General features: G+C 40.3%; 1 protein-coding gene across 3 annotated transcripts in view; it reads right to left on the bottom strand.

Annotated features, from left to right (window-relative positions):
* Positions 1 to 24,213, bottom strand: part of PLD1 (phospholipase D1) — a 205,241-nt gene that overhangs the window by 58,652 nt on the left and 122,376 nt on the right. For all 3 annotated transcript variants that reach the window (XM_046003568.1, XM_046003567.1, XM_046003569.1), the window contains 6 exons: positions 22,387 to 22,468; positions 8,871 to 8,981; positions 5,979 to 6,179; positions 4,529 to 4,742; positions 926 to 1,054; positions 72 to 190 (listed from right to left, as the gene is read on the bottom strand). In XM_046003568.1, coding sequence (XP_045859524.1) covers positions 72 to 190; positions 926 to 1,054; positions 4,529 to 4,742; positions 5,979 to 6,179; positions 8,871 to 8,981; positions 22,387 to 22,468 — 856 coding nt within the window. The remainder of the gene's footprint in view (positions 1 to 71; positions 191 to 925; positions 1,055 to 4,528; positions 4,743 to 5,978; positions 6,180 to 8,870; positions 8,982 to 22,386; positions 22,469 to 24,213) is intronic.

Raw genomic sequence — 24,213 nt, 5'->3', positions numbered from 1 at the left:
TCTACAAGTTTCTCCTCTTCCAGGCTCTCTCTCTTTATGTGGGCAGAATCATGATAAAACAAACCACATACCTTCGTGAAGTTCCAGCGCTGGATGAAGTGACGGGCCACGTCCCGAGCCGCCTTCCCGTGGACTGCAGAGCCAATGTCATGCCAAGGCATCCGGGGTGTGGAGTATCTGTCAATGAAATCTGCCCGGGGGCCCCAGGCACGGATCATCACTAACTGCTGGGCCGGGGATGGAGCCCTCTGATTCCAGCACCAACCCGACCATGATACGGCAAAGCAGATATGGTAATGTTCACTGTGCCTCTCATACTGGGCTTGGGTGGGACAATACCTCTATAGCCAAGGGAAACACAGATACACACTGAAGAGCACAGGCCCCCATGGACCTCCCTCAGGATGTGTCTATTTCACTTCATAGGAGGTAATAAGCCAGGCAAGAGGTGAGTTGGTGTAAATGATCTAAGGTTGTGGACTTGGTACTACATTTTTCTTTTGTGTTGAAATAACCTCAGGCTACGTATACAGTCCCATCTCTATCTTCTCTTCGGTCCATCAGCACAGTGATAATCTGAAAATGTACGATTTTCATGATGGAAGATGAAGATGATATGCAGAAAAGGAGATGATCAAAGGGAGGACACCATATCTTGCAGAATTATAGATTGTTACCCCCCAAATATGCTTAGATGAAACCTGGAGGTTTCACACAGTAAGCTATATCTCATGTTCTTTTCTTGTTGCAACTGCAAGGAAAAGTCCTTAGGTGTACGACCGAACCATAGTCTCCGAAGTTTTACCAAATATTCAAAACAAAACAAAGCAGAACAAAGTACACTCTATCCCACAATGCGTACTCGCTCAGATGCTGACGAGTAAAAGACAAAATATAAACAGCCAACCGCTATCGTGGCACTCACCAGCAAAAGGTTTATCCAGTTGAACCCAGTCTTTGAAGACAAAATTGCAGTAGTCCTTTCCATGCCAGAACCTGGTTTCCCCGTGGAGCTCTCCCATGCCTGTTTGCAAACTGCGGATGGAGCTGGTGTCTGGAAGGCAGCAGAGACTGTGTTCAGGTGGGCCCTGGAGAGGGGTCGGGGGAGGCTCCCCTCTCGCTCATTAAACACCTAGGGACTTCTGGACTGTTCTCTAAAGGCTCAGAACTAGGGCAGCATGTGTTCCTCCAGTCCGAGGCTGTGGGCTGGCAGGGTTTCACACTGCACACAAGTTTGTCATCAGTGGGTAGGCAGGCCTGTAACCAGGCTCATCGCTGGACAATGAAATTCAACATTCTTCTCTGCTTCTACCAAATGACTGAAGAATGGACCACAGCATTAACTGTGAATAAAGAACTCACTGGGAGTGTCGATGAAAGAGCAGTAAAGCCAGGTCAGGCCGAGAAACACGAAAGGCAGAGGCCATGGAGAAATCACGCCCTTGGCCATCGGCAACCGATATGTTGCACACCCAATACGTAATTCTTGTCTTGCGCATCTCAAAAGCAAAAACCTCAAATTTGCAGGCAGCCCCTATTCCAGCCCTGGAATTGTCAAGCTCGGTGACACTGAGATTCATTTTCTGGGGTCAGAAATTCTTTACATATAAAAGGAAGAATTTGGCCTAGATGGCATCTAAGATCTTTGGGCTCTAACATTCTATATTCCCAACATCATAAATGACATCCATTAAAAAATATCACAACAACACACAGAATTTACGATCACATAGGCGCAAAAGCAGCCATCCACTACAATGTTTCACAAAGAGCTCTGCTGGGACCATTTGACTTCAGGGTGAATACTTTGTCTTAAACAGTTTGTACATTCATGCGATATGCTGACCACAAAGACAACTAAGCAGGAAGACAAGCGGAACTACAAATCACAAATGCAGTGCTTGGCACGCAAGAGGCACAAAATAAACAAGACACTGGATGCAAAACGATCCGTTGAATGAATACATGGTAGCATGCGCCAGCAAGACTACCGGACTACAACCCCATACCTCCTGCCACCACACGTCCCAGCACTGTCTTTCTAAAGTGCAGACTGCTGGCTTAAAAGCATTTTAAGACCACCTGCTGCCTATAGGGAGTCAAATCCTAAAAGCTGAATGTGCACGGAAGGCTCTTCCCAAACGGGTGCCAACCTGCCTTTCTGAGCCTTTTCTTCCCAAAGCCAGGCCCACCACATTTCTCATAGGATTTTGACAGGCGTGGTCTGTCACGTGTTCGGGCAGCTGGCACACTATTCCTTCAGTCTGGAATGATCTCCCCTCCCTCTCAGCCTCAGCTTCACGTCCTTCCAGAGCCACATGAGCTGGTACCTGCCCCATGGATACCTCCCAGATCCCGGTAGGGGGGGACAGCCACTGGCGGCGCTGTAGAACCCTCAGAGGCCACATGCCCAGGGGCCTCCGACTCGGTGTCATGTCCCTGTAAGGAGTAAGGAAGCTCCCCGCCAGCCGGTAAACCCCTCAGGTCTGGACAGTGTACTTTCACCACTTGGTGTAGCTCTCGGTAGTCAGTAGGCAATCAATCAGTATTTGAAGAGCACACGTTTTTGTTTTTGTTTTAATATTTTATTTATTTACTTGACAGAGAGAGAACACAAGCAGGGGGAGCAGCAGAGGGAGAAGTAGGCTCCCCGCTGAGCAGGGGATCATGACCTGAGCCAAAGGCAGATGCTTAAGGACTGAGCCACCCAATGTCCCAGCAGAGCAAAAGTTCTTAAATGATCACCACACACGCTGCTAATATTGAGCTACTCCGCGCTCAATGCGGGGCTTGATCCCATGACCACGGAAATCATGATCTGAGCTGAAAGCAACAGTCGGACACTTAAACCAACCACGCCACCCAGACGCCCCATCAAGGTTTTTTGTGCCCAAGTGAAACTGACATTGCAAAGAAGCTCGCAGTTTATAGCCTCAGGAAAGGAAGTTATTAACTCAAGTATTCAGTTTCAGTTTCTCATGAAGAGTCACTCTACACTTAATTCGGGTTTCAAGACCTATGAGACAATATAAGTTGAAGTCATTACATAGTTTAAATGGAGAGCTGTGCTCTTTAAACTCCTTTAATAGCAGACCCTTACTCTGTTTTTTCCCCCAACACAAATTCTCATGGAACTTCAACATATATATGGAAGCAGGATTTCTCTGCTTGAAGCAAGTACCCATAGCGGTGGGAGGGTCCAGGGCCCACCTCCTCAGATTCCTCTCGGAGCCCCTGAGAAACTCCAGGGTCCGCAAGTACCCAGCCATGGTAACTGGGCTCTACAGTCTTCTCAATAGCACACAAGAACCATGACCTTGGACTTAAGCCACATGCTTGGATTTAGTAATCTGCATTTTTGCTAAATCACAAATCTGAATTATGAGCTCTGGGAGGCTGATAAACTGGAACACCATTGTGCAAGCTGCTTATCATCCCTGACCCTGAGTTTCCTCGTCTGTGAAAAAGGCAATAATGCTAGTACTACCAAGTACCACCAGTGCTCTGCGGCATCACAGGCAGTCAGCACACAATAAACTAGTTTATGATTTTACCGCGGTCACCATATCTTACGATCGTTACTTATCCCTTTATGTGATCTGTTGCCAAATCCCTCTTCATTCCCACCTCCGCATTTTGGGCCCCGATTAACTTATTCAAATACTTCGTTCTTGCAAAAGCTTATCAGATTACAACTTCTAGTAACACGTGTGGCGTGGATGCAGTGCAAACAGAAAGCCAGTCCAGAGACACACTCGCTCTGCTCATGCAGCGAAAGCGGACGCCCGAGGACGTTCAGCTGCCTCACACATCACTTACCCACGTCAGGTCTAGCGAGCCCCTGCTCAGACTTACTGGAAGAGTGAAAGAGTTTCAGGTGGGGTTTTAAACCATGGATTAAATTCTGACGACTTCTACAGTGATTACAATAACCTGGAGAAAGCCAAAATTTCTTTTTTTTTTCTTTTTTACAAAGAAATATATATACATCAAGTTTTCTAAACTGAAACGCAGGCTCTGTCATTTTTAAAACAAGACAAATCTATAAAATCAGTCACAAATTCTGTGCAACAGAAAACTGCCGAACTTTAAGGCATATGTGAAAAGAAGAGCCCACTGACCAGATGTAGGAAATCTAATGTCTGAAGATAAAAGCTTCACCTATTTCTGGATAGGAAGAGAAAGGAGATTTCTCTCTGAAAAGTGAAGGACGACTAATACTTTTCTTTTTTCTTTATAACTTGGCTTTTTTTTGTTTTTTGGTTTTTTTTTTAGAAACACCGAGTCATTTGGCTACCATCAGAAATATAAATTGTGGTTGTTATGACTCCTTCTGTGAATTAAACAATAAATCGGTTCTCAAGTGAGGCCAACAAAGCCACAAAATGGCAGGATACTAAATTAGTAGGGTGAAAGAGCCCCTATGACCCCATTCCAGAGAGACAGGTTTTAAAGACCGGTACACAGTATCCAGCTGCGGAAGGACAGATCGTCATCAAGACACATTGTAGCAAAGACCAAGACTTACTGGAGGCGCTGTCAACGCTGCTGATGCTGTCTGCGTTGTGCAGGTGGTGCTTGTACAGCTGCCTGTAGAGGCTAAATTTAGAGAACTTTCTGGACTTTCCTATTCCTTTCGGTTTTGAATCCATATCATCAACACTCTTCAGGGTGGGTGGATTTTTACTAGATTCATTTTTATCTTTGAAGCTCAAGGATTCCATGGACTCTGTTGTTTCAGCCTGAGAAAATTATTGGGGGGGTGGGGTGGGAAAAAAAAGACACTGTGTAACATACACAGCCACGTGATCCCTTCCAGCTGAGGTGTCAAGTTCACACCAGACAGAGGCTCTCTATCAGACACACAGTAGTGGGTGAGGTCAGCCCCAGGGCAGTGGAGGATTTTTCCGAGCTGTTTCAGCACTCGCCAAGAGAGACCAGGCGTCCCATGGTAGTTCCCCCTTCAGTAGACCGAATTCTTGAAATTTCATACCAGCTAACCTTTGTATCTCAAACACAATTACACAAGTTATATTCACTGTTGAGGTTGAGCGTCAAAACTTCTGCCTCTGATAAATGTTAAGTAGTGCTTTTTCTGCCAATTATTTTCCTGGCTACTTATTCACTAAATCTCAGTCTCTCTCTCTCTCTTTTTTTTTTTCCAGAAAAGTTGCCATGATATCCAGCAGTAAAATAAGATGGAGCCCATCAAAATTTTTAATAAGTGTATTGATATTTTGGCAACGGTTCGAGTTGAAACAGTAAGTGCTGCATATGGATATAGGCAGATGGATGTTTTGGCAGCTCTTGGTTTGAAAGGTACTTTGAGAAGTTACTAACTTCCTGTATTCAGAAAGAAGTCCCTCCGTGACTCCAGACTGACCTTGCCTCTATTTGCCTGTCTTTAAGAAGGAAGATTTCAGGGGCGCCCGGGTGGATCAGTGGGTTAAAGCCTCTGCCTTCCGCTCAGGTCATGATCTCAAGGTCCTGGGATGGAGCCCGCATCCGGCTCTCTGCTCAGCGGGGATCCTGCTTCCCTTCCTTTCTCTCTCTGCCTGCCTCTCTGCCTGCTTGGGATCTCTATCAAATAAATAAAATCTTAAAAAAAAAAAAAAAAAACGAAGGAAGATTTCAAAAGCCTTGGCATCTGTAATGAGACTGCTTATTTAACTTAAAGCCCAATGATGCGTATATTTGATTATGAATTTTTCTTCCAAATAGGAAATGAATCGTTTAAATGGGAAACAAAGATGCTGACTGGGAGCTAGCAAATGCACTACTGGATCTCTTCTCTCTTACAAGGGAAGAGACTGAGATTAAGAGATGCAAAGTTACAGACTTGCTGGGTGGTATTTCAAACCAGGTCTGTCCATCCAGAATAGGCCACTCCTCACTGAACCAGTCAGTCGTGCTAATAATGCATACTTGTACAAATCGTGTCCTGTTTATGCCTTTCCATAAAGGTGAAATTTACTTACTGTGAAGGAACCCAGCGATGGTCCTACAGTGACACGCTTCACACTGCCCACGTCTGTGAGTCTGTGTTCATTGTCATCCCATCTGCCATAGGCCAGGTCGATCCCACCCACAAAGGCCACTGACTGGTCAATGACAACAAGTTTCTCATGATGAGCCCACAGATATACAGTGGATGACACATGATCTGGGTGTCTCATCACCTTCGGAGGGAAAAGAAAAACCCACATGTAATGCACTTTTCCTTCATGTTATAATAACATAGATCTGTTTTCTCCCCTGAATAACACTTTTTTTTCTTCCTTTCTTTCTCCCTCCCTTCCTTTCTTTCTCTCTTTCATTATCTTTCAAGAGTTTTTTAAAATTCAAGTTAGTTAACACATAATGTAGTATCAGTTTCAGGGGCAGAATCTAGTGATTCCTCACTTGCTATAACACCCAAGGCACATTACAAGTGCTCTCTTTAATGCCCACACCCCATTTACCCCACCCCCCACCCACCTCCCCTCCAGCAACCCCCAGTTTGTTCCCTATAGTTAAGAGACTCTTATGGTTTGCCTCCCTCTTTGTTTTTATCTTTGTTTTTCCCTTCCTCTGTGTTCACCTGTTTTGTTTCTTAAATCCCATATGAATGAAATCCTATGGTATTTGTCTTTCTCTGACTTATTTTGCTTAGCATAATACCCTCTAGTTCCATCATCATCATTGCAAATGACAAGATTTCATTCTTTTTGATGGCCGAGTAATATTCCTTCGTGTGTGTGTGTGTGTGTGTGTGTGTGTGTGTGTGTGTGTGTGTGTGTATTATTCTATATCTGTTCATCAGTCAACAGAAATTTGGGCTCTTTCCATAGTTTGGCTATTGTGAACACTGCTGCTATAAACACTGGGGTGCATTTGCTCCTTCAAATCACTATTTTTGTATCCTTTGGATAAATACTAGTAGTGCAGTTGCTGGGTCACTGGGTAGTTCTATTTTTAACTTTTTGAGGCACCTCCATAATGTGTTCCAGTGGCTGCCCCAGTTTGCATTCCCACAACAGTGTAAGAGGGGTCCCCTTTATCTGCATCTTTGCCAACATCTGTTGTTTCCTGACTTGTTATTTTTGGCATGCTCCCCTGAATAGCATTTTCTATAACTCAAATACCAAAATGTTCTATGTATACACCGAAGTTCTAATTTCATTCTCAGTATTTAGAAGAAGACGACTCCTAGTTACTGTTTAAGCCTCTCAACCAGTCCCACCCCATACCACATTTGGGGGCAGCTGCCATTTAGCTAGAAATTTGGCCACATGGTTTGGTAAAAGCTCAACACAATAGCTGATTCTTTTTTCTACGTTAAAGAGTTCCGTTATACCTGCTATTATTTAAAAAACTCTAAAAGTGTTTAACCAATATCTATCTCTGACAAAATTTCTAATAGGTATATTGACATTTTGGCAGCCATTGAGGTAAAATGGCAAGCATATGCATATAGGAATATACATACTTTGACAGCTGTTGATTTGAAAGATATTTTGAGACATTATTAACCTCCTGCTTTCAAACAGAATTCTTTCTAAATGATCCCAGACTGACCTATTTTTGTGTATCTTTAAGTAGAAACATTCCAAAAACTTTGGAGACTACTTTTTTTTTTTTTTTTAGTAACCTACTTCTTTTGTGTGTGGTAAAATATACATAACATAAATTTACCATACTGACCATTTTTAAATGCGCAGTGCAGTGGCAATAAGTACATTCATATTGTTCAGTCATCCCCACTATCTCCAGAACTCTTTTTTTTGCAAAATTGAAACTCTATACCCGTTGAACGATAACTCCTCCATTCCCTCCTACCTGCAACCCCTGGGAAACACCATTCTACTGTCTCTACGACTTTGGCTTACATATGTGTCAATAGAATCATACAATATTTGCCTCTTTGTGATTGGCTTATTTCATGTAGAATAATGTCCCCAAGGTTCATCTATGTTGTAGCATATGTCAGAATTCCCTTCCTTTTTAAGACGGAAATATATTCCACTGTAAGTGGAATCTCAACATTATTGGGAGTAGGACAGCAAAGTGTCCAACTATTATTGTAGAGCTGTCGATTCTGTCTTCAAGTCTATCAATATTTGCTTTATCTATTTTGATGGTCATTATTAGGTAGGTACATGTTTATAATTGCTGCACAGAAACTTTTATTAATATATAACATCCTTCCTTGTCTACTATAAGCTTTTTCTACTTCAAGTCAATTTCATCTGCTATTAGTATAGCCACTCCTGCTCTCTTTTGATTACTATTTACATGGGACACCTTTCCTGGAACCGAATTAAACATATAATTGTTATATATTTTAAGCCTGCTGGAGATTTATTAATTCATTGCTTTGCTAGATCTCAAAGACTGAGGAATAACTACTGATAGGCTTTAAATCTTTGGTAAATATTGAATGGCTTTTTTTTTTTTTTAAAGCTGCTTCTTGTGTTTATTTACTTTATTAGTTTTTTATACAAGTTGCTATTAAGAAAAAGCTTCTTAAATCCTAGAGGAGCTCTCTGTTGCTATCAGCACTGAAGGGGTGTCACAAGGAGATCACATGTAAGAGGTTCCAGGACAATCTTAATGAGGAGCATGGGACCTTGACAGAGCTTCTGAACCCTGAAACAATTCTGAAAGGTGTGTTCTTGGCTAGATGATCAGGGTCAGAAATGTGAACTCTGCTGACTCCATCAATAGCAGACATACAAGAAAGCAGAGTATTTCATTTCTAAAGAGGATACGATGCTATTTACTCAAACTATCCATTAGAGAACTTGAAAGATAACACTGCTCCAAGCAAAACATGTCTGAAAAACTACCGAATCACAGAGAAGTACTGTTCAGAAGGATGAACTTAATACCTTTATGTTGGGGTGAAGACGCATCAAAGTCCTCTTGCTGTATTCACTGTTGATCCCAAGAGCAAGCTCCACCTCTTTGTAAAGCATCACGAAGATTCTCACTCCCTGTTGCTGTCACGGGAGAAAGCACAGGGAGGAGTGAGAGCTTCTGGAAGTCGGTGAGGATTTTCTTTCTCTTTTTCCTTCCCGTGCATTACAAACTTTCCTCTACCAATAAGTATAATAAACTATTTAATGAGAATACAAGATGGTGACACACAGTGTATTTTAAGATACAAATATCAAAAGTAAAAATTTATCTCCCTTTCATTCCTGTGACTTGTCATACCAGGAGACAGTGTCAATATGCGTTTCACTAGAGCCAAAAGGCTGAAATGGTAACCTCCTTGCTGAAAGTGTCTGATGATCTTATACCTCTGAACATTTTCAAACATTTGTCACTGAGCATAGTTTTTGCTGGATTCATGTTATAGATTAGAGTTTTTGGTTTGTTTTTATTATACTTCAATTAGTTGAAATAGCAGTGACATGAAACTGATGCAGTAAATTATAGTAAATATCCCCTAAATGTTTCTGGAGCAACTTAACAGAATTTTTCTTTATGAAAAGCCATTTAAATAGAAAAACATTTCTTTATCTTCAACGATGAATATGTTGATTCATACTCTTAACCCACGATTACATCATTAATGTCTGTTTGTAAAATGACTCCTTTAGAAGTCAGTTTCTCTAACATTCAAAAATCCCCAAGTTTTAACAACAGCACAAAATTAACATTGATCTAACCTGAGACCCTGGTTTTAAAAGAAGATAGACAAGGCCGTTGTGAGCATCAAATTAAATCAAAAGAGCCTGATAAACTTTTAACATGCTATACACATAACATTTTTTATGAATATTAACTATCAAAAAGACAATGTCAAACAGCTGGTAGTATAAAAAACCCCAAACTCCTGGGGCACCCGGGTGGCTCAGTCGGTTTGGTGTCTGCCTTCGGCTCAAGGCATGATCTCAGGGTCTGGAGATCGAGCCCCACATCAGGCTCCCTGCTTATCAGGGAGTCTGCTTCTCCTTCTGCCCCTTCCCCTGCTCATGTGCTCTCTCTCTCTCTCTCAAATAAATAAATAAATAAATAAATGAATAAATAAAGTCTTCAAGAAACAAACAAATTAATATTTTCTCCTACAGTTCTGTGTAGTGATAAGGTTTTAGCCTGTATGAATCTGCCCACACCTAAATGTCCTTCCTCTTCTCCCTGTCCAGTCACATGGTTCCCTCACCAACATACAGTTCAGAATGTACTCCTCCAAGAAACTCTTATCTTATTTACCCGTACTTCTTATATGACTTTTTTACTTTTTTAGGTTTGCACCCTCAGTACTGTGCAATTTGCAACATCTGAATTTGCATCATCTATATCCAGCAGCTCTGAAGGCATTCTGACACATACTGTACACACACTGGGTAATGTACATACACCTAGGCACGCGATAGCCTACGGATAAAGGCAAGAATTTCCCCATGATACAGTACCCTCTAAAGAATTAGAAATACAGGCATATCAAATAAAACTGCTGTGACAAGGAATAATTTAGTCAGAATTTAAATTAACAATCCATGGTAATTAAACATGGGCATAGTTCATAGTGGAAATCTGAGTCATTAATTTAAGAAGCCAATTGGGTTAAACACATCTAATTTATAAGAACTGGTTACTTTTACAATGCTATAAAAATGTGAAGTAACATAGGAGTTAATATTTTTAGGTTGCAGGGTATAAAATCTTAGAGTAAACCAAATATATATATATATATATATATATAGTTTACCAATACTGATCTGCCAATATTAAGAACCATTTTTGGCCCCTAAATCCTTATAAGAACACATCACTTCAAAGTACAAACATTCTGTAAAATGCGAAAAGTGTATACATTTTTGGAGGAACATATACTAAATATATGTTCTAAGCTGCGTTAATGAAATTTGAGTACTATAAGACCCATTCTGACTCAAAAAAAATGGAATGAAAATATATATGTTATCTTCTTTCTGGTTAACAGCTGAGTTTTGGAACTTGCTTATTACTGATTATAATTACGCAACTATTATTGCAACCAAGTGTAAAGTACAAATATGAGTAAAGAAATTGGAAGTGAAACAGTAAGCAAGGAATAAACTGATTAACTTCTAACAGTTTTGGCCCTCAGGGCTCTGCAATAAACCACAGATAGAGGGCTTTATTTATTTATTTATTTATTTATTTTTCCATTTTATTTATTTTTTCAGCGTAACAGTATTCATTCTTTTTGCACAACACCCAGTGCTCCATGCAAAACGTGCCCTCCCCATTACCCACCACCTGTTCCCCCAACCTCCCACCCCTGACCCTTCAAAACCCTCAGGTTGTTTTTCAGAGTCCATAGTCTCTTATGGTTCGCCTCCCCTTCCAAATTTTTTTTTTAATAAATATATAATGTATTTTTATCCCCAGGGGTACAGGTCTGTGAATCGCCAGGTTTACACACTTCACAGCACTCATGATAGCACTTACCCTCCCCAATGTCCATAGCCCCCTCCCCCTCTCCCAATCCCACCTCCCCGCAGCAACCCCCAGTTTGTTTTGTGAGATTAAGAGTCATTTATGGTTTGTCTCCCTCCCAATACCATCTTGTTTCATTTATTCTTCTCCTATCCCCCTACCCCCCCCCATGTTGCTTCTCCATGTCCTCATATCAGGGAGATCATATGATAGTTGTCTTTCTCTGATTGACTTATTTCACTAAGCATGATACGCTCTAGTTCCATCCATGTCGTCGCAAATGGCATGATTTCATTTCTTTTGATGGCTGCATAGTATTCCATTGTGTATATATACCACATCTTCTTTATCCATTCATCTGTTGATGGACATCTAGGTTCTTTCCATAGTTTGGCTATTGTAGACATTGCTGCTATAAACATTCGGGTACACGTGCCCTTTCGGATCACTATGTTTGTATCTTTAGGGTAAATACCCAGTAGTGCAATTGCTGGGTCATAGGGTAGTTCTATTTTCAACCTTTTGAGGAACCTCCATGCTGTTTTCCAGAGTGGTTGCACCAGCTTGCATTCCCACCAACAGTGGAGGAGGGTTCCCCTTTCTCCACATCCTCGCCAGCATCTGTCATTTCCTGACTTGTTAATTTTAGCCATTCTGACTGGTGTGAGGTGATATCTCATTGTGGTTTTGATTTGTATTTCCCTGATGCCAAGTGACGTGGAGCACTTTTTCATGTGTCTGTTGGCCATCTGGATGTCTTCTTTGCAGAAATGTCTGTTCATGTCCTCTGCCCATTTCTTGATTGGATTGTTTGTTCTTTGGGTGTTGAGTTTGCTAAGTTCCTTATGGATTTTGGATACTAGCCCTTTATCTGATATGTCGTTTGCAAATATCTTCTCCCATTCTGTCAGTTGTCTTTTGGTTTTGTTAACTGTTTCCTTTGCTGTGCAAAAGCTTTTGATCTTGATGAAATCCCAATAGTTCATTTTTGCCCTTGCTTCCCTTGCCTTTGCCGTTGTTCCTAGGAAGATGTTGCTACGGCTGAGGTCGAAGAGGTTGCTGCCTGCATTCTCCTCAAGGATTTTGATGGATTCCTTTCTCACATTGAGGTCCTTCATCCATTTGGAGTCTATTTTCGTGTGTAGTGTAAGGAAGTGGTCCAATTTCATTTTTCTGCATGTGGCTGTCCAATTTTCCCAGCACCATTTATTGAAGAGGCTGTCTTTTTTCCATTGGACATTCTTTCCTGCTTTGTCGAAGATTAGTTGACCATAGAGTTGAGGGTCGATTTCTGGGCTCTCTATTCTGTTCCACTGATCTATGTGTCTGTTTTTGTGCCAGTACCATGCTGTCTTGATGATGACAGCTTTGTAATAGAGCTTGAAGTCCGGAATTGTGATGCCACCAACTTTGGCTTTTTCAATATTCCTTTGGCTATTCGAGGTCTTTTCTGGTTCCATATAAATTTTAGGATTATTTGTTCCATTTCTTTGAAAAAAATGGATGGTATTTTGATAGGGATTGCATTAAATGTGTAGATTGCTTTAGGTAGCATAGACATTTTCACAATATTTATTCTTCCAATCCAGGAGCATGGAACACTTTTCCATTTTTTTGTGTCTTCCTCAATTTCTTTCATGAGTACTTTATAATTTTCTGTGTATAGATTCTTAGTCTCTTTGGTTAGGTTTATTCCTAGGTATCTTATAGTTTTGGGTACAATTGTAAATGGGATTGACTCCTTAATTTCTCTTTCTTCAGTCTTGTTGTTGGTGTACAGAAATGCAACTGATTTCTGTGCATTGATTTTATATCCTGACACTTTACTGAATTCCTGGACAAGTTCTAGCAGTTTTGGAGTGGAGTCTTTTGGGTTTTCCACATATAGTATCATATCATCTGTGAAGAGTGATAGTTTGACTTCTTCTTTACCAATTTGGATGCCTTTAATTTCTTTTTGTTGTCTGATTGCTGAGGCTAGGACTTCTAGTACTATGTTGAATAGCAGTGGTGATAATGGACATCCCTGCCGTGTTCCTGACCTTAGCGGAAAAGCTTTCAGTTTTTCTCCATTGAGAATGATATTTGCGGTGGGTTTTTCATAGATGGCTTTGATAATATTGAGGTATGTGCCCTCTATCCCCACACTTTGAAGAGTTTTGATCAGGAAGGGATTCTGTACTTTGTCAAATGCTTTTTCAGCATCTATTGAGAGTATCATATGGTTCTTGTTCTTTCTTTTATTAATGTGTTCTATCACATTGATTGATTTGCGGATGTTGAACCAACCCTGCAGCCCTGGAATAAATCCCACTTGATCGTGGTGAATAATCCTTTTAATGTACTGTTGAATCCTATTGGCTAGTATTTTGGTGAGAATTTTTGCGTCTGTGTTCATCAAGGATATTGGTCTGTAGTTCTCTTTTTTGGTGGGATCCTTGTCTGGTTTTGGGATCAAGGTGATGCTGGCCTCATAGAATGAGTTTGGAAGTTTTCCTTCCATTTCTATTTTTTGGAACAGTTTCAGGAGAATAGGAATTAGTTCTTCTTTAAATGTTTGGTAGAATTCCCCTGGGAAGCCGTCTGGCCCTGGGCTTTTGTTTGTTTGGAGATTTTTGATGACTGTTTCAATCTCCTTACTGGTTATGGGCCTGTTCAGGTTTTCTATTTCTTCCTGGTTCAGTTGTGGTAGTTTATATGTCTCTAGGAATGCAGCCATTTCTTCCAGATTGTCAAATTTGTTGGCATAAAGTTGCTCATAGTATGTTCTTATAATTGTCTGTATTTCTTTGGTGTTAGTTGTGATCTCTCCTCTTTCATTCATGATTTTATTGATTTGGGTCCTTTCTCTTTTCTTTTTGATGAGTCTGGCCAGGGGTTTATCAATCCTATTGATTCTTTCAAAGAACCAGCTCCTAGTTTCATTGATTTTTTCTATTGTTTTTTTTTTTTTTGGTTTCTATTTCATTGATTTCTGCTCTGATCTTTATGATTTCTCTTCTCCTGCTGGGTTTAGGGTTTCTTTCTTGTTCTTTCTCCAGCTCCTTTACATGTAGGGTTAGGTTGTGTACTTGAGACCTTTCTTGTTTCTTGAGAAAGGCTTGTACCGCTATATATTTTCCTCTCAGGACTGCCTTTGCTGTGTCCCACAGATTTTGAACTGTTGTGTTTTCATTATCATTTGTTCCCATGAATTTTTTCAATTCTTCTTTAATTTCCTGGTTAACCCATTCATTCTTTAGAAGGATGCTGTTTAGTCTCCACGTATTTGGGTTCTTTCCAGCTTTCCTCTTGTGATTGAGTTCTAGCTTCAGAGCACTGTGGTCTGAAAATATGCAGGGAATAATCCTAATCTTTTGATACCGGTTGAGACCTGATTTGTGACCCAGGACGTGATCTATTCTGGAGAAGGTTCCATGTGCACTAGAGAAGAATGTGTATTCTGTTGCTTTGGGATGAAATGTTCTGAATATATCTGTGATGTCCATCTGGTCCAGTGTGTCATTTAAGGCCTTTATTTCCTTGTTGATCTTTTGTTTGGATGATCTGTCCATTTCAGTGAGGGGAGTGTTAAAGTCCCCTACTATTATTGTATTATTATTGATGTGTTTCTTTGATTTTGTTATTAATTGGTTGATATAGTTGGCTGCTCCCATGTTAGGGGCATAGATATTTAAAATTGTTAGATCTTCTTTTGGACAGACCCTTTGAGTAGGATATAGTGTCCTTCCTCATCTCTTATTATAGTCTTTGGCTTGAAATCTAATTGATCTGATATAAGGATTGCCACCCCAGCTTTCTTCTGATGCCCATTAGCATGGTAAATTGTTTTCCACCCCCTCACTTTAAATCTGGAGGTGTCTTTGCGTCTAAAATGAGTTTCTTGTAGGCAACATACTGATGGGTTTTGTTTTTTTATCCATTCTGATACCCTGTGTCTTTTGATTGGGGCATTTAGCCCATTAACATTCAGGGTAACTATTGAGAGATATGAATTTAGTGCCATTATTAGTCTGTAAGGTGACTGTTACTGTATATTGTCTCTGTACCTTTCTGATCTACTACTTTTAGGCTCTCTCTTTGCTTAGAGGACCCCTTTCAATATTTCCTGTAGAGCTGGTTTGGTGTTTGCAAATTCTTTCAGTTTTTGTTTGTCCTGGAAGCTTTTGATCTCTCCTTCTATTTTCAATGATAGCCTAGCTGGATAGAGTATTCTTGGCTGCATGTTTTTCTCGTTTAGTGCTCTGAATATATCATGCCAGCTCTTTCTGGCCTGCCAGGTCTCTGTGGATAAGTCTGCCGCCAATCTAATATTTTTACCATTGTATGTTACAGACTTCTTTTCTCGGGCTGCTTTCAGGATTTTCTCTTTGTCACTAAGACTTGTCAATTTTACTATTAGGTGACGGGGTGTGGACCTATTCTTGTTGACTTTGAGGGGGGTTCTCTGCATCTCCTGGATTTTGATGCTTGTTCCCTTTGCCATATTAGGGAAATTCTCTCCAATGATTCTCTCCAATAGACCTTCTGCTCCCCTCTCTGTTTCTTCTTCTTCTGGAATCCCAATTATTCTAATGTTGTTTCGTCTTATGGTGTCACTTATCTCTCGAATTCTCCCCTCATGGTCCAGTAGCTGTTTGTCCCTCTTTTGCTCGGCTTCCTTATTCTCTGTCATTTGGTCTTCTATATCACTAATTCTTTCTTCTGCCTCATTTATCCTAGCAGTGAGAGACTCCATTTTTGATTGCACCTCATTAATAGCTTTTTTGATTTCAACTTGGTTAGATTTTAGTTCTTTAATTTCTCCAGAAAGGGCTTTAATATCTCCAGAGAGGGTTTCTCTAATATCTTCCATGCCTTTTTCAAGCCCGGCTAGAATGTTCAGAATCGTCATTCTGAACTCTTGATCTGACATATTACCAATGTCTGTGTTGATTAGGTCCCTAGCCTTCGTTACTGTCTCTTGTCCTTTTGTTTGTGGTGATTTTTTCCGCCTTGTCATTTTGTCCAGATAAGAGGATATGAAGGAGCAAATAAACTACTAAAAGGGTGGCAAAGACCCCAGAAAAATGCGCTGTAACCAAATCAGAAGAGACCCCTAAGTGTGGGGGGGAGATAGGGGATAAAAACAGGTTCTTTCAGAAAGTGGTTGATTTTCTGTTTCTAGAGTTGCTGTTCTTCTTCTCTTCGCTCTCCCGTTGGATTTGTAGGTGTTTGCAATGTTTAGATAAGCTATCGAGCTGATGTCCTGCTACCTGATGTAGTCTCAGGCTGCTACTTCTCCGCCATCTTGACTCTGGGCTCTGATAGAGGGCTTTAAATGAAAACTAGAATTATGTTTTTTCCCCCTACTGTTCATATTTACTCTGCTATTTCAGTATTTTAGGATTCAGCACTGGAAACCAGTGATTAAAAAAAAAAAGGCCTCCCATTGAAAGATACAGTATAAAGTTTAAAACCCCAAATTGCAACCTAAATTATAAAATGTTACACCTGACATCTTTCATCATGGTTCACTTGTTTTAAATGGATGAAATTCTGCTTCTCAGGCTTATGCAATTACCATACTTGAAGGACAGTAGCTGCAGTTTAGAAACTGGCCTAAATCTGACAGTTTTTGATTTACCTACATAACTAATGGATTTTTGAAATAATAGAGATGTTAACACTAATGGATTACATTACTATCTTCCATCTATTAATACCTGACATCATCTTCTATAATTTGTCTTTTCTCCTTGAAATAAATTAACTCCAAAGGATAAAATTTAAAGAAAAAAAAGGAAACAGGGTAGAGACTTTCAAGTCTTTTTAGCATATATACAAAGTACTAATAAGGAAGTAATTGAAGAAAACAGCTCATTTTAGGTAATTTGGTTTACAATTATTTAATTACATCCATATCATAATAATGGTTAACTAGTGACAAGAGTTCTATGATCATAAAGCAATAAATTCCTCTTCTTTTGGTCAAGGTATTACAACCCTATCATAAACTCTAAACTACAACAGGCAAAGGAAAAATAAAATGGAAGCCAAATTAGAATAGAAACCATGAGAGACTGTGGACTCTGAGAAACAAATGGGGGGTTTGGGCGGGGCGGTGGTGAGGGGGAGTGTGACGGGGATGGGTGAGCCTGGTGGTGGGTGTTGTGGAGGGCACGTATTGAATGGAGCACTGGGTGTGGTGCATAAACAATGGATCTTGGAACACTGAAAAATAAAATAAAATAAGAAATGAAAAAAGGACTGATGTTAATTCTGTAATTTAAGAACCACAAATCTGAAGCATCCACTGTTTTACTAATGCCTTTTCATGACCCTAGGGGAAATAACTTTTTGCTTAGAGAGGAGGAAGAAAAGTATTAATAGGGCAAGTAGAAAAATGGATGGCTTGTAGTGGACTTGTGATGCCATGTTTCTTATCTCTGCTAAGTCATGTAACCGAAAGATTAGCAGAGTATACTTCACGGTGTAAACACAGAATAAACTTCCTGAAACTCGAATTTTACAAGATAAAGTTCAGTTCACTTTTTAAATTAGTATTGAATCAAGTAAACCAGACATAGTACTAGACACAGTAAGAATTTTTAGGGCTTTACATGTATAAAATACATGTAATGACAATAAAAAATAAGAATTTTTTATAGTTAAAGTCAAAAGAGGCTTTTTTGAGCCAGTGTTTTTCTTTTAATTCGTCAAGATACTGTGGTCACAATGTTTTCTAAATGCTGCCAAGTTTGTCCACTGCTTCAAGATAGCCTAACTTATGCATCCCCAAGACAATCCTAATTTTATCAGGACTTCTGCAGAGAGTACAGTATTTTGGGAAAATGAAAAGTAAAGGACAAAAAGAAATACCCTCATCACTCAAATGTAAGCAAAGTGAAAGAGCACAAACGCTCCTATGCCTTTTTTCTTTTGAACTACTACTTTTTTTTTTAAATTTATTTTCAGCGTAACAGTGTTCATTGTTTTTGCACCACACCCAGTGCTCCATGCAGTACGTGCCCTCCCTATTACCCACCAACTGGTTCCTCAACCTCCCCCACCCCCCGCGCCTTCAAAACCCTCTGGTTGTTTTTCAGAGTCCATAGTCTCTCATGGTTCATCTCCCCTTCCAGTTTCCTTCAACTCCCTTCTCCTCTCCATCTCCCCATGTCCTCCATGTTATTTGTTATGCTCCACAAATAAGTGAAACCATATGATACTTGACTCTTTCTGCTTCACTTATTTCGCTCAGCATAATCTCTTCCGGTCCCGTCCATGTTGCTACAAAAGTTGGTTATTCATTCTTTCTGATGGAGGCATAATACTCCATAGTATATATGGACCACATCTTCCTTATCCATTCATCCGTTGAAGGGCATCTTGGTTCTTTCCACAGTTTGGTGACCGTGGCCATTGCTGCTATAAACTTTTGAACCACTTCTATTTGAAGCATTGTTCTCAAGGTTGAAGACACATTCTTCCCTTCCCAGACATGCCCCTCTAGCTCATCACTTTGATAAGATCCTGTTTGATTTTTCTGGGTGAAGACGTGATTATTTGTCTCATTTGACAGACATCTTTCCCTCCTAATGATCACTGATTGCAGCTCTAGAATGTATCTTGTGGTCTAGAACAGAAAGAAACTGCCTGACAACAAAATCCCACCTGAGGACCTAAACCCTTTTCAGTAAGTCTCTGGGTTGCTGCACTTGAAGATTCTGTTGGTGCAGATCCCATTAGCAAAATCACAGGTTTCCAGGGTTGAAATATACACACTGGATACAGGAATACAGTTGCCGTAACTATGATGCAACTTAGCTCTTGGGGCGGGGGCAGAACATGCAGACCTGTGGGAAACACTGGGATGTTGACTTGAGCTATAATCAGTCTGTAAGTCAAGGCTGCCTTATACTATTTTAAATTATAACACTGCTTATCAAAAGGCCAAAGAAATGGGAAAATATCAACTTGGCTATCACCAGGGAAACAAAATATTGTATTTCTTCCCTAAAAACGGCCATTATAAGAGATGTTTGCGTATATATCTGCTATGAGGCAGAGACACTGCCCCCAAATCTACACAATGAGATAGAAGGAAAAGGTCTTTACTTATCTATTTCTCCCCCCAAATCTACAAAATGAGATAGAAAGAAAAAGTCTTTATTTTAATCAGCCTTGTGGACCTCCAGGACCCATTAATGTAAGAATAAATGTTATTTCAACCCAGTACTCTGTGAAGGCAGTGGGTTTCAGAAACTATATTATTTATGTGCAACAGTGTTTATAAGCATAGAAAATGTCAATTTAGAATGATCGGGGAGGTAAAAATTTATGACCAAAATAATATGGTGTAGCTAGATTAAGGAAGAGCGATTCTGCCAAGTGAACCATAGGAAATTTGTATTTAATAATATTACTATTTCCACAGGAAATCTTTTAAAATCATTATGTACAATTTAAAAATTTCAAGTTTCATGAAGCAGATGAAATTGAAAGGAAGCACCATTTTCATGCAATAATATTTACTTGGCCACAGTGTTCACCTAGGACCTCTCCAGAGTTCGTGGACCATAAAAGCAAAGACAACTAATGCTAGTGATAGAAAAGTAAACTGGCTAGTAGCCTAAGGAGAAAGCAAACACAGGAGAGCTAACGTGACATAGAGGGCCAGGCTTGCAGGATCTATCTCCTAAGCCCTGCTGGGGCATTTACTAGCTTTCTGGAGTTTACTCAGATGTCCCCAAGGCACCTCGCACTCACGTCATCTAGAATGTAGCTCCTGAGGCCTGAATTCTCCCTACTTCCTCCCCCTGTCAGATTCACCTTCCTCACACACCACCTTGATGGGATCATCCCTCCTCCACCAGGCTCCATTCCCCAGTAGTTCCCCACTTCTTCCATAAAGTCCAAACCACTGTCTTGGCTCACAAGCCTCTATCTCTGGCTGCAACTGCCTTTCCAGCTTGATCCCGCCCCCCATCCCACTTAAGCTAACACTCAGCTATAATCAACCTTGTCACTCTACTGTCACTGACAAAGCTTTCAGAATCCCTGTCTCCAGAATGTTTCCTCACCACATTTTCTACACCTAGAAACTTCCTCCTGTCATTTCAAACTTTTTTTGCCCATTCTAAATGCCCTAAATGCCTCATATTGTGAGGGGCTTCCCTGTTAGAGGTACCCAATGGTCTCCCTCCTGCCTTTGAATCTTGGCACTGCCTCTGTACCCACTTGACTCTTGTGGAGATAGAGTTTTAAGCTCTTTCCGGTCAGGAATCATGTCTTTTATTTATATACATCCCCATATGATAAGCCAAGTGCCGTGCACATAGTAGGCACTCAACAAATACATGTTGATTGAAACCTACAGTGGGGAAGTGTTTGATAGGTACCTTTTGAAAAGAGGTTTGACAGGTACCTTGCAAAGAGGATTTACTAGTATGGTTGACTATTGGTAGGCAAGGCTGGAACAACTTAACTAAAATGGGATCTTGAGGACGCATGGGTAAGATGCCATTTCACATAGAGAAACATGGAGAAAGTTATAGTCCATTCCATACATAGAAATAAGTTTGGTTAGGCTAGGACTGAACCAAGTCTTTCAGCAAGCCCTCCATGGGCAGGGATGGAATCCTATTCACACATATGGCACCTTTAGTAATTAGTGTAGAACTTGGCTCATAGGAGACACTCAGTAACTGTATGCAACGTTATTTAAGGAATATGCAAATAATGCTTTTCAGGACCAGAATTTCCAATCTTGTGACCGGAATGCTATTGAGACAATGAATTACACTTGCCAGGAAAATGATGGTGTTTGGCAGTACACGTGTCTGAAATAAAGCTTCTTTTTCCACCAATATTTGCAGTGAGGTCTTATTGTATCTGTGGATACCCTCAGAAATCTTAAAGCAAAGACATGGGGAAAAGACACCGAAAGAAGGGAGATGTGTGAGTGGGGAAAGGGATAGGGGTATGTGGGGAATGGAAAAGAAGAAATGAGTCACAGTTCTAAGAGAAACAGAAAAATGCTATCCCCTATTACCCAGGATCTACAAATCATGCTAGCATGTTTAATGATAGAATAAAAAAGATTAGGACAATATCAAAAAATAGTAACAAGTCCAGCACTTCCTAATTTGGACATGACTAAAGCCTCTGCCTTTGGCTCAGGTCATGATCCCAGGATCCTGGGATCGAGCCCCGTGTCAGGCTCTCTGCTCCACGGGGAGCCTGCTTTCTCCTCTCTCTCTGCCTACTTGTGATCTCTGTCTGTCAAAAAAATAAATAAAATCTTAAAAAAAAATCCAGATCTATTCTAATTCAACTTTATTTAACATGGTTGGCAGACAACTACATAATAACATGCATTAGAAATATGGATGTAAAGTAGTTATTTGTGAGTTTATATTGACTTTTTAGACCAAAAACAATACATTCAGTGCTCACCCAGAATCTACACAGTCAACTGGAGAGGAAATAATTTCCCATTTTTACCACGAACTGTCCCCAAGCTGGGACCAAAGCAACAACCAATTCTTAATGTCCTTCCTCATCGATGCTCTTCTACATTAGCTTGGCCCCATCTGACTGAAATAATTCTCTTCATGACTTTATCTTTTGCTCAAATGGCAGAATAATGAATAGAATAAAATGCTGCATTTCATTTCACCCTTTATTATTCCACAATAAAACCTTGTTATGGGGGGGGGTTGCCTATAAAATTAACTGCCCATAACTGATGAAAAATCAGAAATTAGAGTTCCTAATATAATCCATGCTGTGAATTAGGCTAAAATATTTATGTAGTCTAGAATAACAGGGAAAAACCAGAACGAAAAAAACTTGAAAACAAGTATTCTACTTTGGTCAAACTCTAAAGAAAAATGTTGTCCTTATGTGTGAAGGTCTTTGAAAAAGAAAGACATTTCAGAGAGAACAAACATTTAAAAAATTACACTGGCATATGTTTGGAATACGCACTGCTTTTCGTTTGAGAATGCAGTCCAACCTCCAACGATTTCCTTCAACCACCGGGCGTTTCAGGAAGATTTCTGGACTCAACCTGAAACCACAAAAACAAGAGTTTAAGAAACAAAAACAAAATATAAAGTTCTGATTGTGTCGTAGGAAACAAAGGCAATTTTAGCCCAAATGCCATCACCCACCTCCAGTGTGGCAGGTCATTCAAAGTTCTGCTATGAGTTCACCTATAACTTCACCTGGGAACAAGAGCCGTCAGCCATAAAAAAAAAAAAAAAAGAAGAAGAAGAAAAAAAGCCTTCTGGCTTTCTCTCACGTACAGATGCATACACATGTGTGGATACTGTTGATGGCCCAGCCAACAGCCATCCTCCAGCTTCTTTCTGCAGTTGGAACCTCCACCTAACTCCCACTCTACCCTGTGAATAGTCTACAAGACTTGATTCCCCAGACTCCTGTGGGCCTAGAGCACAATGTGACCCAATCCTGGACAGTAAGACATACTAGAAGGCACACATGGGGTTAATGGGCAAGTATTTCCTCTTTGATTTCTGCCTTACACACACACACACACACACACACCAGGGAAAGTGGCAGTAGGACAGATGTTGCATGCAGATGATTTTTACACAGGGACAGCCATATTGAAATTCCAAGGGGAAGACCAGAACTCTGAAATCACTAGACTATTTCAGCAACTTTGGGACTGCCTAACTGGCTTTCTTACTAAAGGAGACAAATAAATCCTCACTCTTGAAGCCATACTTGGTTGAGCATTCTGTTTATCCAAACCAAGAGTACTCTAACTGACAAACATAAACCCTGACTTTCTATACCAGCAAGCGGGGTCCACAGAACCCCAGGGCTTTCTGAGCCAGGAAGAAGGCGGGTTTGCTGATAGAGGAGATTTTTGCAATTTAAGAATGAATCCCTGGGCTCTTCTCTTTAGTGCCACAGGCAGCTAAGAGTACAGTACAGTCATTTTTTTCCCCCTTTGGGGTTGAGCTCTAAAGTCAGTGTATGAGTTAAATCCGTATGTGATGTAACTCCCCTATAACAAGGAAAAACAAACAAACAGAAAAAGAAAACTGTAGAGCATCTGAGTGGCTGAGCTGGTTAAGCGGCGGACTTGATTTCAGCTCCGGTCATGATCTCAGCCCTGCCTCTCAGTGCTCAGCGGGAAGTCTGCTTGAGAATCTCTCTCTCTGCCCCTGCTTCCTGTGCTCTCTCTCTAAAATAAATAAATCTTTAAAAAAAAAAGGAAGAAAGAAAGACAAGAAAACCTTATCTGCTGAAATACCAGACTTAGAAGAGCAAGAGTAGACTGTACAGGGATTAAAGCCTGTAGAATTCTGGACTGCATCTGCCTTGCTAGGGAGTCCTCCAAGCACGTGAGACCAGCAGGGTTTTAAAGAGCTAAAGAAATTTTCAAAATCTTTTCATGCTCTATTTCATTCCATTAAAGAAAAATAAAACCACAAAGATAAAGGACCTAAGGGAAACACATACTGGAGAACATAAATAAGGAAATAGGCAAATAGTGGGGTGTATGCAGTATAAATACTTACATATTTAATTTAGAGTACGAAAGTGACACAAAGGTAATAATCTATGTCCAAACAAAGAAACAAAAATGCAGCAACTGATAACCAAGGATTGAAAATGAATTTTTAAAAAATGCATTGCTGTACAACACAATGTGTGTTCACTGAAGGTGAGAGATATCCAATAACATAGATACTTGAAATTTTTTAAAGATTTATTTATTTGAGAGAGAGAGAGTGCTACAGAAGGGGGCAGGGCAACAGGAGAGGGAAAGAATCCTCT

This window comes from Meles meles, chromosome 4 (genome assembly GCF_922984935.1).
Source record: "Meles meles chromosome 4, mMelMel3.1 paternal haplotype, whole genome shotgun sequence".
Lineage (NCBI taxonomy): Eukaryota > Metazoa > Chordata > Mammalia > Carnivora > Mustelidae > Meles > Meles meles.
This window is presented reverse-complemented; position numbering and strand designations above follow the sequence as displayed.